Source organism: Microtus pennsylvanicus, chromosome 14, assembly GCF_037038515.1.
Source record: "Microtus pennsylvanicus isolate mMicPen1 chromosome 14, mMicPen1.hap1, whole genome shotgun sequence".
Classification (NCBI taxonomy): Eukaryota; Metazoa; Chordata; class Mammalia; order Rodentia; family Cricetidae; genus Microtus; species Microtus pennsylvanicus.
The window spans coordinates 61,040,605-61,052,835 of record NC_134592.1 but is presented as its reverse complement, the minus strand read 5'-3'; the positions used below and the strand labels follow the sequence as shown (position 1 = coordinate 61,052,835).

The 12,231-nt window shown below is 48.3% G+C and overlaps 1 protein-coding gene across 4 annotated transcripts; it reads left to right on the top strand.

Moving 5' to 3' along the window:
* Window positions 1-3,040: 3,040 nt before the first annotated feature.
* Foxg1 (forkhead box G1) lies at window positions 3,041-11,206 on the top strand. Of its 4 annotated transcripts, XM_075947909.1 has the most exons (5): window positions 3,041-3,076; window positions 6,121-6,217; window positions 7,413-7,738; window positions 8,267-8,497; window positions 8,650-11,206. In XM_075947909.1, the coding sequence occupies exon 5, from the start codon at window positions 8,853-8,855 to the stop codon at window positions 10,290-10,292; it is 1,440 nt and encodes a 479-aa protein (XP_075804024.1). In that variant the 5' UTR covers window positions 3,041-3,076; window positions 6,121-6,217; window positions 7,413-7,738; window positions 8,267-8,497; window positions 8,650-8,852; the 3' UTR covers window positions 10,293-11,206. The 4 variants fall into 4 exon arrangements, with proteins under 4 accessions (XP_075804024.1, XP_075804022.1, XP_075804023.1 ...); XM_075947907.1 differs by having other exon boundaries at window positions 7,472-7,738; window positions 8,267-11,206; XM_075947908.1 differs by lacking the exon at window positions 8,267-8,497.
* Window positions 11,207-12,231: the final 1,025 nt, after the last annotated feature.

Here is a 12,231-nt window from a genome sequence, read left to right as displayed (position 1 = left end):
TCTATGGGGCTTTATCTCTTTCCGGTAATGATACTGTTGGGTGTCTGGGGCTTCAAACATGCCGAGGCAAGCCGACCAAGGATTCTGCTCAGATGCAGCATGTATCAAGGGGATGGGATACATAGGACACAGCTGAAAGATAAACTGTATACACCACTGTAATCACACAACCCTCAAGTGCCCTACCTAACAACTCGTCCTCCACCTCCCCACAATTACAACCATTATGGATTTGGGCTTTTCTTTGGGCTTCAGATATACTTAAAGGACTAGCATCAATTTACACCTTCCTTTAAATCATTGCATTTAAAAAAATGGATGAAATATTCCCATCTACTCAGTGTCCCTATATTGAAACAAATTAAGGAACGAACCTGACAGCAGCCGGGCAGGACTGTAATCTTATAGGGCCATCTCCGAAACTGTAGAAGCAAAGAATGTGCAGCCCTCTTCCCAGGAAATCTTTTCAGCTTCTAGGACAAGACTCAAACGCCCCGCTAGGAGCTGCCGCTGTGAGATGGAGCCAAAGGCTCTGACAAGTGGCTTGTGTATGACCCAATATTTATCAATAACAACAACAACAAAATCAAGTGAAACCAAGGCTTGGGAGTTTGAACTGCCTACGAAGCCCTGGCTGATACTCACGGGCGAATAAAGTCTCTGGAGACCAGTTGGCTCCATTTGTCTGCCCTGGGGAGCAATCCCGGGGCAAAATCCAGTGCTAATTGATCTCAACCAGCCGCAAGATCAGCTGTAAATGTTCGAAGGGACAAAGAAAGAGCAGTGTGCTCTAAAGATACTCTGTGCACTTTTTTTCAAGCAAATAGGGGCGTGTAATCAATAGCATGTACATGAATATAAATAGAGAAAAAGAATTACTTTAATTAATTAGGACATAATGTTTCATGCACAATTCCAGACCCCCGCAATACCCAGATTCTCTCACTCACGAGTTATTTTGTGATCTGGACCTAAAACTCCTTCTATGAAAACCTTCAGGCCCAGTTTTGTGATGGGAGACAGTTAGCAGCGTATACTTAGTTTAATTGGGGGCCTTTCTCTCCTCTTTGGGGGTATTTAGTCTAAGGCCAAAGGGTGGTTTGCTTGGGCAGAAATCCGAGCAAGCAGAGAGCCTGGCCCTGCAGGCGGCCGGGAAGCCTTAAGCTGAGAAAGCACGGGGGTGAAGCTCTCTACCCGCGCTCGGAGACCACGCGGCCGCCATCAGCGATCCGCACCGCCTGCTCTGGCAAAAGCTGGACTGCCTCTGAGTTTCCATTTCCTAGTTGTCTCTTCTTTCTTATCTAACAAGTTCACGTTCTAGGAGAAAAGAAAAGAAATGGAAAGAAGGAAGGAAGGAGAGAGGAGGAAAGGGGGAAGGAGAAGTGAAAGCAGGGAGGGAGAGAGAGAAGGCAGAAAGAAAAAAAGAAAGACAGAAAGAGACAAGGAGTCTGTTTGCTGTGACGGTTTTGTCACAAGCTCAGAGCCAAACTTGCCCGACTGAGCTTTCATCTCAGACACGGGCTTTCTCTCTCCTAGGACAAACCCAGAAGGGGGACACCGAATTTGGCTAAATAGATCCACTCGGGATTATTTAATATAAAAACGTCCCACCACCTTTGCTGTCAGTTCTGTAAAAGAATTGGGCTCTTTTAGTTCTCATTTGGTGACGGTAGCAGCTTGCGCCTGTGTCCTGCTGCATCTAGCTTACTCTGTCGGATGTCTCCTTCCTGCGTGTGGCTTCTTGGGAAGATCCAGAGAGAAGTGATGTGTAACTGCTCTCCCCCACTGGGTTCAATACTCCTTAGTTGTTATTGAATATTCGAATTAACTTCAGCAACACGCACCGGTATTTCAGCTCAGACTTGTGCACTATATCAATACAAGCTCACAACCTTTAACTGGTTTCCTCCCCGCGCCACCCCCCCTCCCGCCCCCCGCGTTCACCATGGCAGATGACCTATAAAGCCCAAAAATATTGATCTGTTGGTGCATACTTCCAGTCTGATGTGCAAAAACCAGACATCTAAGCTGAAAGTTGCCTTTTCAGAAGGGGAGGGGGGACCTGGAGATGAAACCTAAAAGCAAGGCCTCTCTCTGGCTGGATCGCACTTGGCAGGCGTGGACGACAAAGGAGCTCAGGGTGAGCGCGCAGGGAGGAGAGGAGAACAGAGGCGTGCTGACTGGCTAGTCCGTCGGCGAAGCTCAGCCGCCAGGAACCTCAGCCCCACAGCCATTGCCGCCCCAAGAGGGTGGGCAGACTGGACCTTTGGCAAACACTTGTGCCACAGGTTTGGTTCTGCTTTGGGTTGGGTAGGGTGGGGCTTGGGGAGGACCTAGAAGATACAGCACTAGAGAGCGAAGAGGCAGGTGGGTATGAATTGTGCGCATTGGTTCATCCTGGAAGTTTTTGTGCTTTGCTTGGTTGGATTTTTGTTTGTTTGTGTTTGTTTTGTTTTGGGGGGGGCACAGTTTTAATCTTTAGTAAGGAAGCACACATTTTATCAATACACAGGTTGCTTGCTTTCTCTTCTGGACTAAGGGAGGTTTTGGGACTGGGGTTCTCCGAGTACCCTCAAGCAAGCAGTTTTCCCTCTCCTTATTCCTCTCCAGACTTGGAATGAGCATGAGTTGCTCCCTGTATTATATTCATCCATCTCACACATAACCCTTGGCTGTTCTACGCATTCTGTGTGCATTTAACTGTCGAGGGGTGACTGCTTCTGAGCTGACCATCTAATAGTTGCACGGTGGTTTTTGCTTTTTTTTTTTAGTTTTCTCTCACAACTGGAGTTTGGGGGCCCTTCTGGAGGGGTGCTTCAGAGCATAGGGGATTTGTTGTTTGTGTTCTCAGGAAGATAATTCAGGATCCCACTGAAAATCACAATGATGCTCCGAAATCCCAAGATCACTGATGGGACAGTTAGGGTCTCCAGGCCAAAGGAGCTCTGCACTTTTCCAGACTGCAAGCTTTTGTTTCACGGTGTGTGTGTTTACAAAACCATTTTCTTTCTTTTCCTTTCAAGATGCACTGATGGACAAACCAGGGGAGACAGCATAGTCGTACATGCTGGATTTTGTAAGTCTATTTGCTTCCGCTTCAGAAAGACTGGGATGGGGTCGGGAGAACTCGGAAGCCAAGCCTTGGCTTCCATCTCCAGTTCTGGGACCACACTTCCACTCTTTCTTCTCTCTCCATCCTTTCCTGTCCTCTTGGGGGAAGTAGACTGCTTTGATTCCTTGGGCAGCTAGTGAAAAATACAGGCCCTTTCAGGGCTGGCTTGCCCAGCTGGTGTGTGTGAGAAATTCTCCCAATTGGATCTGCTCCTTAAGTGGGAGCAAAGCCTCCCTGCCTACTTATCAGGGGCTCGACTTCTTAAACTGTCCACTCTCAAAAAGTCCCAAGCTGCTGGCAAACAACAGAAAACACATAAAAGGTCAGCAGGCCTTCCAATTCACCAGAAATGTTCGGGTATTCTGCAGAGAAGTTGTTCAGAGAAACTCAAGGGGTCTTGGCTCTTGGATGATGACATTATGCTGTGAGTCTCTCTGGGGTTGTTGGGACCAGGAGTTTTGGGATGCCAGTGAATCTAGCTTCACTACACATGGGGGACACATGGCTATATCAAAGAGATGTGTCCAGAGACCACCATGGTTTTCCATGAAGACCACTTTCTTCCTTTTCTTCCTCCTTTGAACTTTCTGGTTTCTGAAGTGGTTCCCTAGCTTATAGAAGTTAAACATTTCGACTCTCAAATATAAGGCTCTCCCATAGATATTTTTTCTCAAGGTTTTCAAGCAAAATTGCCAGTGCCACAATGTTATGATGGAAGGATGCTGGAATGACAGGCCTAGTAGACGCTTGTCTTAATCATCGGCTTCTTAATTTAGTTTTAGAGCTGTGTGTGTGTGTGTGTGTGTGTGTGTGTGTGTGTGTGTGTGTGTGTACCAACTCCCTGCACATATGCGCGCCCTCGAGGACATTAAGGGTGCGCGCATGAGCCTGCTGAGAGCAGCCTCTGACAACCTGCAGCTCCCTAATGAGTGACGAGGCAGGGCTGCTGAGGAAAAGTAACACTTTCCTGGTGTGAAGACCTCTTACTGAGAAGTTTAGTTCACTACTGTTCTCGCAAACCTAATCGTATAACCTGTAACCAAAACCCACAGAACAAGGATACAACACGCTAAAGAGTAACTTCTAATCACTGAATGTTAGCACCATTACCTGCTGTTAGGAAGCGATTACAGGCAAGTTGGCTCTAGGGAGGGCAGACTTCATTTGTTACAGAATCTCTTCAAAATACCTGGATGTCGCAGCATGGGATCTGCTGACTCCCACGTGTCAAGGGGTCACAAACGGTCCTGTGCATTTGTAAGAAGAGAACTTTAGCTAGAGTTTTACCCTGTTCCCAAGGGAAGGTGGAGATAGATAAATATGGCCCACCCTTGTTACTAGAAGGTAAGGAAGGCCCAAAAGCAAAGAATTGTATCCAAGGAAGACAACGTGTAACATCCACCCTCATACATGAAATGAAAAGGAGCTGCTGCTTCCTGCTCAGATGAAGTGCACTGTGGAGTCTTGGGGGCTAATATAAAATCTAGAAGGAATAATCTACTTCATCCCACAAGAACCTCTTCCTTTGGAATTGTTCACTATACAATTCTTGTCCTCCTTTGGGGGTGGGTGGGTGGTGGGCGAGAGCTGAGGCCTACAGGTTCACCACCATGTAAACCAACAAATCACAGTTACTCTGCTATGCTGGTAAGCCCACTACTTCACTAACACTACCCGTTTGCAGATTTATAAGTGTGAGGTTAAATTGATTAGGAGGGAAACAAGTACTGGTGGGGGAATTTGTTTCCGGTCTGAGACCACTGGCTGCCTGCCCTCTGTCTTCTGAAGGTAATCACAGAGGCTGAAAACAGGGGCTTTATGTGCTGAGGGAAGAGGCCCATGGTGGACGTGGGCAGGACTTCAAATCCAATTTGCACCCAAATTGGTTGGTAGGATATACAAAGCCCCATCCAGAGACTTTCAACTTCACAATACTTTGTCCAGAAGCCCCTTCCCCTTCTGTTTCAGCTAGCAGCTCATCTAAAAAGAAACCATTGCTGATACAAATATAAGCCGCTGAGTAAACACTGCATGTTTTGTTGAAGAAGGCTGAGATGCATATGTGTGTGTATTCTGATATATATTCCCATCTCATCATAAAGAGCAATTCAAATTATTTAAGGGGATTCAAGCTTTCTTTTTCGGAAATTGCAAATAATCTTTGCATCAGGAAACTAGTTTTAATATTATACCAAACTACATTCTATTTTTTTTTACTATGAACCATCCTGTTTTGAGAGACTTGCATTCATGCAACCTTAATATAACACAGCGCATCCTTAATTTGCATGCAAAAACATTTTTTCAGGCCACTCTATGCCTTGACATATAAAATCAGATTATTACAGCTCTCACTCTCCAACCCCCAGTTTTTGCTTTTTGAAAGTAAACAGAAGAAAACCTTACTTCCTCTGCTAATTTCTTCTGCAGGATAACAGAACAATACACACTTAGCTTTAACCTAAGAAGCACCTCCAAACATTAAAAATTCATCAGTCAGGGCTGGTGTTGGATTCAAGGAACACTCCTCCAGTCACTGCTGAGCTCAGATTGGAATAAAGTGTCCAATGTTAACAAACAATGCCCACGTTTGGCACTTTGTGTATTAAATTGATCAAACAGATTTTAGGAGGCACAATGTACAATTTGCACAGACCTGATTGAGTTAATATAATATCAGCAAATTTTACATCGACATGATTCTGTTTCTTTTCTTTGTGTTTAAAACCAGCACAGATTACAAATTTTAATGATCTGAAAATGTTTGGTATACAAAATCATGCTTATTTCAGTATTAGCAAAAACAGAAGAAATTCTTCAACACAAACACCCAGCTGTGTCTATTTTAAAAGCAGTTCAATGACAGCTTGCACTTATGAGCATGCAATCAGCTAATTTCGCTTTTTTTTCTTCTGTGTTAATCAACACTTTCCTTCCTGCATATCAGAGTACAAATAGTATAGTTACTCCACATCAGTAAATGTTTACGTAACCTGTCCTTTCCCAAGAATCCGGTTACACCGAATCATTTCACGCTAGACCGACTACGAAAACGTACCGGGCCGTCCACCTCAGAGGGAGCCCCGTGAGCCATTATAAGCGGTGGTGAGAAGGGGGGCTGGGGGGGATGGGGAGGAGTAGGTGGAGGAGTGGAGGGGAGAGGAAAGGAGGGAGGGAGAAGGGGTGGGTTAGTGAAAAGGGAAGAAGGAAGAGGGGAGGAGGAAGGAAAGCAAGCCAGTCGAGGAACTACTCTGAAGAATAGGCCTGAGGAGAAAGAGTGGAAAGGAAAATGAACCGGACCACTGAGCCTCACAGATCTCCCTAGCTGGGCTAGCAAAGCCCACCTCCCTGCCGGGCTCTGTGAGAAACTCCAAGCTTAGACATCAACCCTAAGCTTAGAAATCAACCGTTGGGGCCGATGTGGCTTGTAAAGTTAATTGCTAGAACTCTGGAATTGTTCTTTATGCATACCTTGTTTTAAACTAGGCAGATATGGAGAAATAGATCCAACCAGTGGAAGGATATTCGGGGACAAATATTCAATGATTCCTCACAGCACTCCTAACAGAGACATTAAAAATCGCTATTTATAATTGTGTATATTTTTCCTCTCCAAAGTTTCTCTTTCCTTCCTTTCCCCCTTCCCGCGCCCCATTTCAAAGTTGGGGATGGGAACAGTGGAATCACTCCCTATTATTCTGAGTATTCATCTATTACGTTTTTATGCTAGATGTTAACGTCAAACATAGGCCCTGTTTTTTTTTTCTCCTTCCATTTTTTAAAAACATCGAGTCTGCCAGATCATTTAGCTAAGAGCTCATCAAAGTGAAGAATGCTTGCATGGCTAGAGTATTTTACCTTAAAGAGGAGGGGGAAAGTACTCGTGACCTATGCGTCTCCACCTCCCTCTTCTCTTAGGCTACATCCTTCTTACTACGTGGCATGTGAGCCCTGGGGGCTGAGACGCTTCTGGTCTGCCTGCTCCGCTCTAAATTCCAGTCCCTGGGAAATGCTGGACCTTAGTCCTGGCCTCAGCCAAGGGATCCTTTTAAAGCCCTTGAATCACAAGCTATCCACTCATTTCAACCTCCCCACCACACCACCCCTAAACTCCAGAAGCCAGGACTGTCAAATCCACGTTTCCCAGGCTCTCGGGAGCATTCCTGCAGCATCCAGGAAGGGCAAGAGCTGCTTTCGACATACTGATGCTTCAAGATTGAGATTTTAAAGAAAGAAAGCATTTGTGAAATGGGGGTAAAGGAGCAAACATAGGATTTTTCTTTTTCTTTTTTTTTTAAAGGAAGTAGACGCCCACTCTCATATTTTCTTCAATGTCAAGCGAAATGAAAATATTTCCAGGGTGATCTATCGCGGCTACCGGCTTCCAATACTGCCTAGAAGCTGAAGAGGTGGAGTGCCGAGGAGAAACCGTCACACGGTCACCCGCGCGTGAGCGCGGATCTTGGCGTGGAGAGAGACATACGGAGCGCGCACGTGTTACCTGCTTTATTTCGGGACTGTTTGGTACTGTGTTCGCGCTGGGCAGCTCTCCGCCCGGAAGGCCGCCCCCGCACGCCGCCCTCAGCCCCACTTCGCGGCCGAGCTCGCCGAGGGCCTCAGAAACCAGTAAGTACCGGCCTGGCCGCGGCCGCCCCCGCCCCAGATCCCAGGCTAGGCTCCCCCAAAACCCGGCTCTCCTGGGCCTCTGGCCCGTCGGCTCCCAGGGCGCTTCCAGGGCTGCTGCGTCTCTAAGGTTCACGCCCTCTCCCGCACCCTCACAGCTCGCCCCTCCGCCGTGCCCCCGCTCTTAGAGACAAAAATGGATACAAACTTTAATCAATAAGGATAAATATTGACGCGCAAAGGAAAATAATCCCATACAGGGAAGAGGCCGCAGGCAAGCGGCCGGGGCCCGGGTCGCACGCCCCGCGCTAATCCTGGCCGGGTGGGCGAGCTCCCGCCGATCCCCGCCCGGCTCCCGGGCCCCGGCCCCGCCACCCGGAGGGGGCAGGCGCAGGGGGCGGGTCCGGGGCGGGGCGGGGGTGGGCGGGCCCTGGACCGCCGATTGGTCGACGGCCAGCCAGACGCTCCCGCACGCCGCCGGTTCTGATTGGTGCAGCGGTAGGAAAGGTTAAACCAAAAAATTTTTTACAGCCCTAGTGTGCGCCTGTAGCTCGGAAAATTAATTGTGGCTATAGCCGCCTCGATCGCTGTCTCCCAGCCTCGCCGCGGCCGCTCCGGGACGCGCCCGCCCGCCGCCCGGCTCTCCCCCCCTTCGGGCTGCCGCTGCTGCTGCTGTGACTGCTGCGGCGCGAGGAGGAGGAGGAGGCAGCGGGGGAGGGGGAGGCCGGGCGCGGAACGGAGCGGGGCGCTGCACCCCGGGCGGTGGGTTGCTTCTGCTTCTTGCTTTTTTTTCCTCTCTCTCTCTCTCTCTCTCTCTCTCTCTCTCTCTCTCTCTCTCTCTCTCTCTCTCTCTCTCTCTCTCTCTCTCTTTCCACTCTCTCTCGCTTTCTCTAATTCTTGAGGGGTGGTTGCAGCTTTTGCTACATGCCTTGCCAGCGCCGGAGCCTGCGGTCCAACTGCGCTGCTGCCGGAGCGCTCAGTGCCGCCGCCGCCGCCGCCGCCGCCTGCTCCCCCCGCGCCCCGCTTCGAACCCACCGGCCGCCTGCCGCGCCGCTACCCGGCTACCGCGCCGCCGCCGCCGCCGCCGCCGCCGCCGCCGCCCCCCGACGCCTGGGTGATGCTGGACATGGGAGATAGGAAAGAGGTGAAAATGATTCCCAAGTCCTCGTTCAGCATCAACAGCCTGGTCCCCGAGGCCGTCCAGAACGACAACCACCACGCGAGCCACGGCCACCACAACAGCCACCACCCCCAGCATCACCATCATCATCATCACCACCACCACCCGCCGCCGCCCGCGCCCCAGCCGCCGCCGCCTTCCCAGCAGCAGCAGCAGCCACCCCCGGCCCCGCAGCCCCCGCAGGCACGAGGCGCCCCAGCAGCCGACGACGACAAGGGCCCACAGCCGCTTCTGCTCCCGCCGCCCGCCGCCCTGGACGGGGCCAAGGCCGACGCGTTGGGAGCCAAAGGCGAACCGGGCGGTGGGCCGGCCGAGCTGGCGCCCGTCGGACCGGACGAGAAGGAGAAGGGCGCGGGTGCCGGGGGGGAGGAGAAGAAGGGGGCGGGCGAGGGCGGCAAGGACGGGGAGGGGGGCAAGGAGGGCGACAAGAAGAACGGCAAGTACGAGAAGCCGCCGTTCAGCTACAACGCGCTCATCATGATGGCCATCCGGCAGAGCCCGGAGAAGCGCCTGACGCTCAACGGCATCTACGAGTTCATCATGAAGAACTTCCCCTACTACCGCGAGAACAAGCAGGGCTGGCAGAACTCCATCCGCCACAACCTGTCCCTCAACAAGTGCTTCGTGAAGGTACCCCGCCACTACGACGACCCGGGCAAGGGCAACTACTGGATGCTGGACCCGTCCAGCGACGACGTGTTCATCGGCGGCACGACCGGCAAGCTGCGACGCCGCTCCACCACGTCTCGGGCCAAGCTGGCCTTCAAGCGCGGGGCGCGCCTCACCTCCACCGGCCTCACCTTCATGGACCGCGCCGGCTCCCTCTACTGGCCCATGTCGCCCTTCTTGTCCCTGCACCACCCCCGCGCCAGCAGCACTTTGAGTTACAACGGCACCACGTCGGCCTACCCCAGCCACCCCATGCCCTACAGCTCCGTGTTGACTCAGAACTCGCTGGGCAACAACCACTCCTTCTCGACCGCCAACGGGCTGAGCGTGGACCGGCTGGTCAACGGGGAGATCCCGTACGCCACACACCACCTCACGGCCGCTGCGCTCGCCGCCTCCGTGCCCTGCGGCCTGTCGGTGCCCTGCTCCGGGACCTACTCCCTCAACCCCTGCTCCGTCAACCTGCTCGCGGGCCAGACAAGTTACTTTTTCCCCCACGTCCCGCACCCGTCAATGACTTCGCAGACCAGCACGTCCATGAGCGCCCGGGCCGCGTCCTCCTCTACGTCGCCGCAGGCCCCCTCGACCCTGCCCTGTGAGTCCTTAAGACCCTCTTTGCCAAGTTTTACGACAGGACTGTCCGGGGGACTGTCTGATTATTTCACACATCAAAATCAGGGGTCTTCTTCCAACCCTTTAATACATTAACATCCCGGGGACCAGACTGTAAGTGAACGTTTTACACACATTTGCATTGTAAATGATAATTAAAAAAATAAGTCCAGGTATTTTTTATTAAGCCCTCCCCCCATTTCTGTACGTTTGTTCAGTCTTTAGGATTGTTTACTATTCTAACAAGGTGTGGAGTGTCAGCGAGGTGCAATGTGGGAGAATACATTGTAGAATATAAGGTTTGGACGTCAAATTATAGTAGAATGTGTATCTAAATAGTGACTGCTTTGCCATTTCATTCAAACCTGACAAGCCTATCTCACAGGGCTGCCAGATTTCCATGTGTGCAGTATTATAAGTTATCATGGAGCTATCTGGTGGACGCAGGCCTTGAGAACAACCTAAATTATGGAGAGAGTTTAAAATGTTACACTGTAATTTGTATTTAAGAATTTGTAGTAAAGGTGCCCAAGAAATTATATTGGCCATTTATTGTTTTGTCCTTTTCTTTAAAGAACTGTTTTTACCTTTTGTTTACTTTTAGACCAAAGATTGGATTCTAGCAAATGCACTTGGTATACTAAGTATTAAAACAAACAAACAAGCGAAAAAGGAAAGTTGTTTAGTTGGCAACACTGCCCATTGAATTGAATCGGAAGGGGACAAATTAAGGATTGCCTTCAGTTTGTGTTGTGTATATTTCGATGTATGTGGTCACTAACAGGTCACTTTTATTTTTTCTAAATGTAGTGAAATGTTAATACCTATTGTACTTATAGGTAAACCTTGCAAATATGTAACCTGTGTTGCGCAAATGCCGCATCAATTTGAGTGATTGTTAATGTTGTCTTAAAATTTCTTGATTGTGATACTGTGGTCATATGCCCGTGTTTGTCACTTACAAAAATGTTTACTATGAACACACAGAAATAAAAAATAGGCTAAATTCATATATATCTTGATATTTTTGTCTCTTTTATTAAGTAGAGCTAATTTGCAAAGATACCATTCGATTTATAGAGAATTCGAAGGCTTTCTTTTTAGCCAAGTTGGAGTTTAAAACGCTCCTCTAATTTCAACTGAGACGAAAACTAAGAATAGTATCCTTTTTCCCTTTGTGGACAGATTTTGCCAGGAGCAGGCTACTTTATAAATACTAGCTTTAAGTGAAACATAGGCTTTTCAGCTGATATTTTTGTTTTTGTAGATATACAGCGAAAAAGATATTCAATTTTATGTGTATAGCTGTTTACTCTGTGCTTATATTAAATTCAGTTGATAGAATGCCCTTTATATATATATATTGTTGCAGGTATCTTGTTTATAGAACTTGGCAAATTATAAATAAATATGTGTATATAGTTAGTGCGAAGTGAATAATGAACACATTATATATGTGTGTATATACATATATACATATACATATGTATATATGCATATATATCCCTTCAGTTCAGGTACAATTTGCGCTATGAATGCTGCAAACATTTTTGTTTAAATATTTGTATTTATCCTTTCTCAGTCAGCATTTATTTTTGTGGCTGTTGACCCACACTGAACGAATTCTAATAAAGATGTTCTGAGTTGCAATGGAGAGCTTGCTGCAGTGATCACCTGTTGTAACGACTCACAGACAAATGTTGAGATTTAAATTTTAATCACAACAGCTTAAACGACTAGTTATTTAGAGTAAGACCCCTATCTTCCCTCTCCATTTTTACAACATAGAAGTATTTGTTTGATTCTCTTTTCAATATATGTATGTGATTTAATTTACAGATGTGTTTCTTTTGCTTACATTGAATCCTTTTTTGCTTTAGACGCAACATGCATATATATGAGATATAGTGCATGTGTGTATATATATATGCATATATGAGAAACAAAATGAAAACTTTTTCAGATTGTTTCAGACAGCCCACTTGCTATATTTCCAGAAAATAATTAGAGAACCTGAGTTAAGGGTTTAGTAATT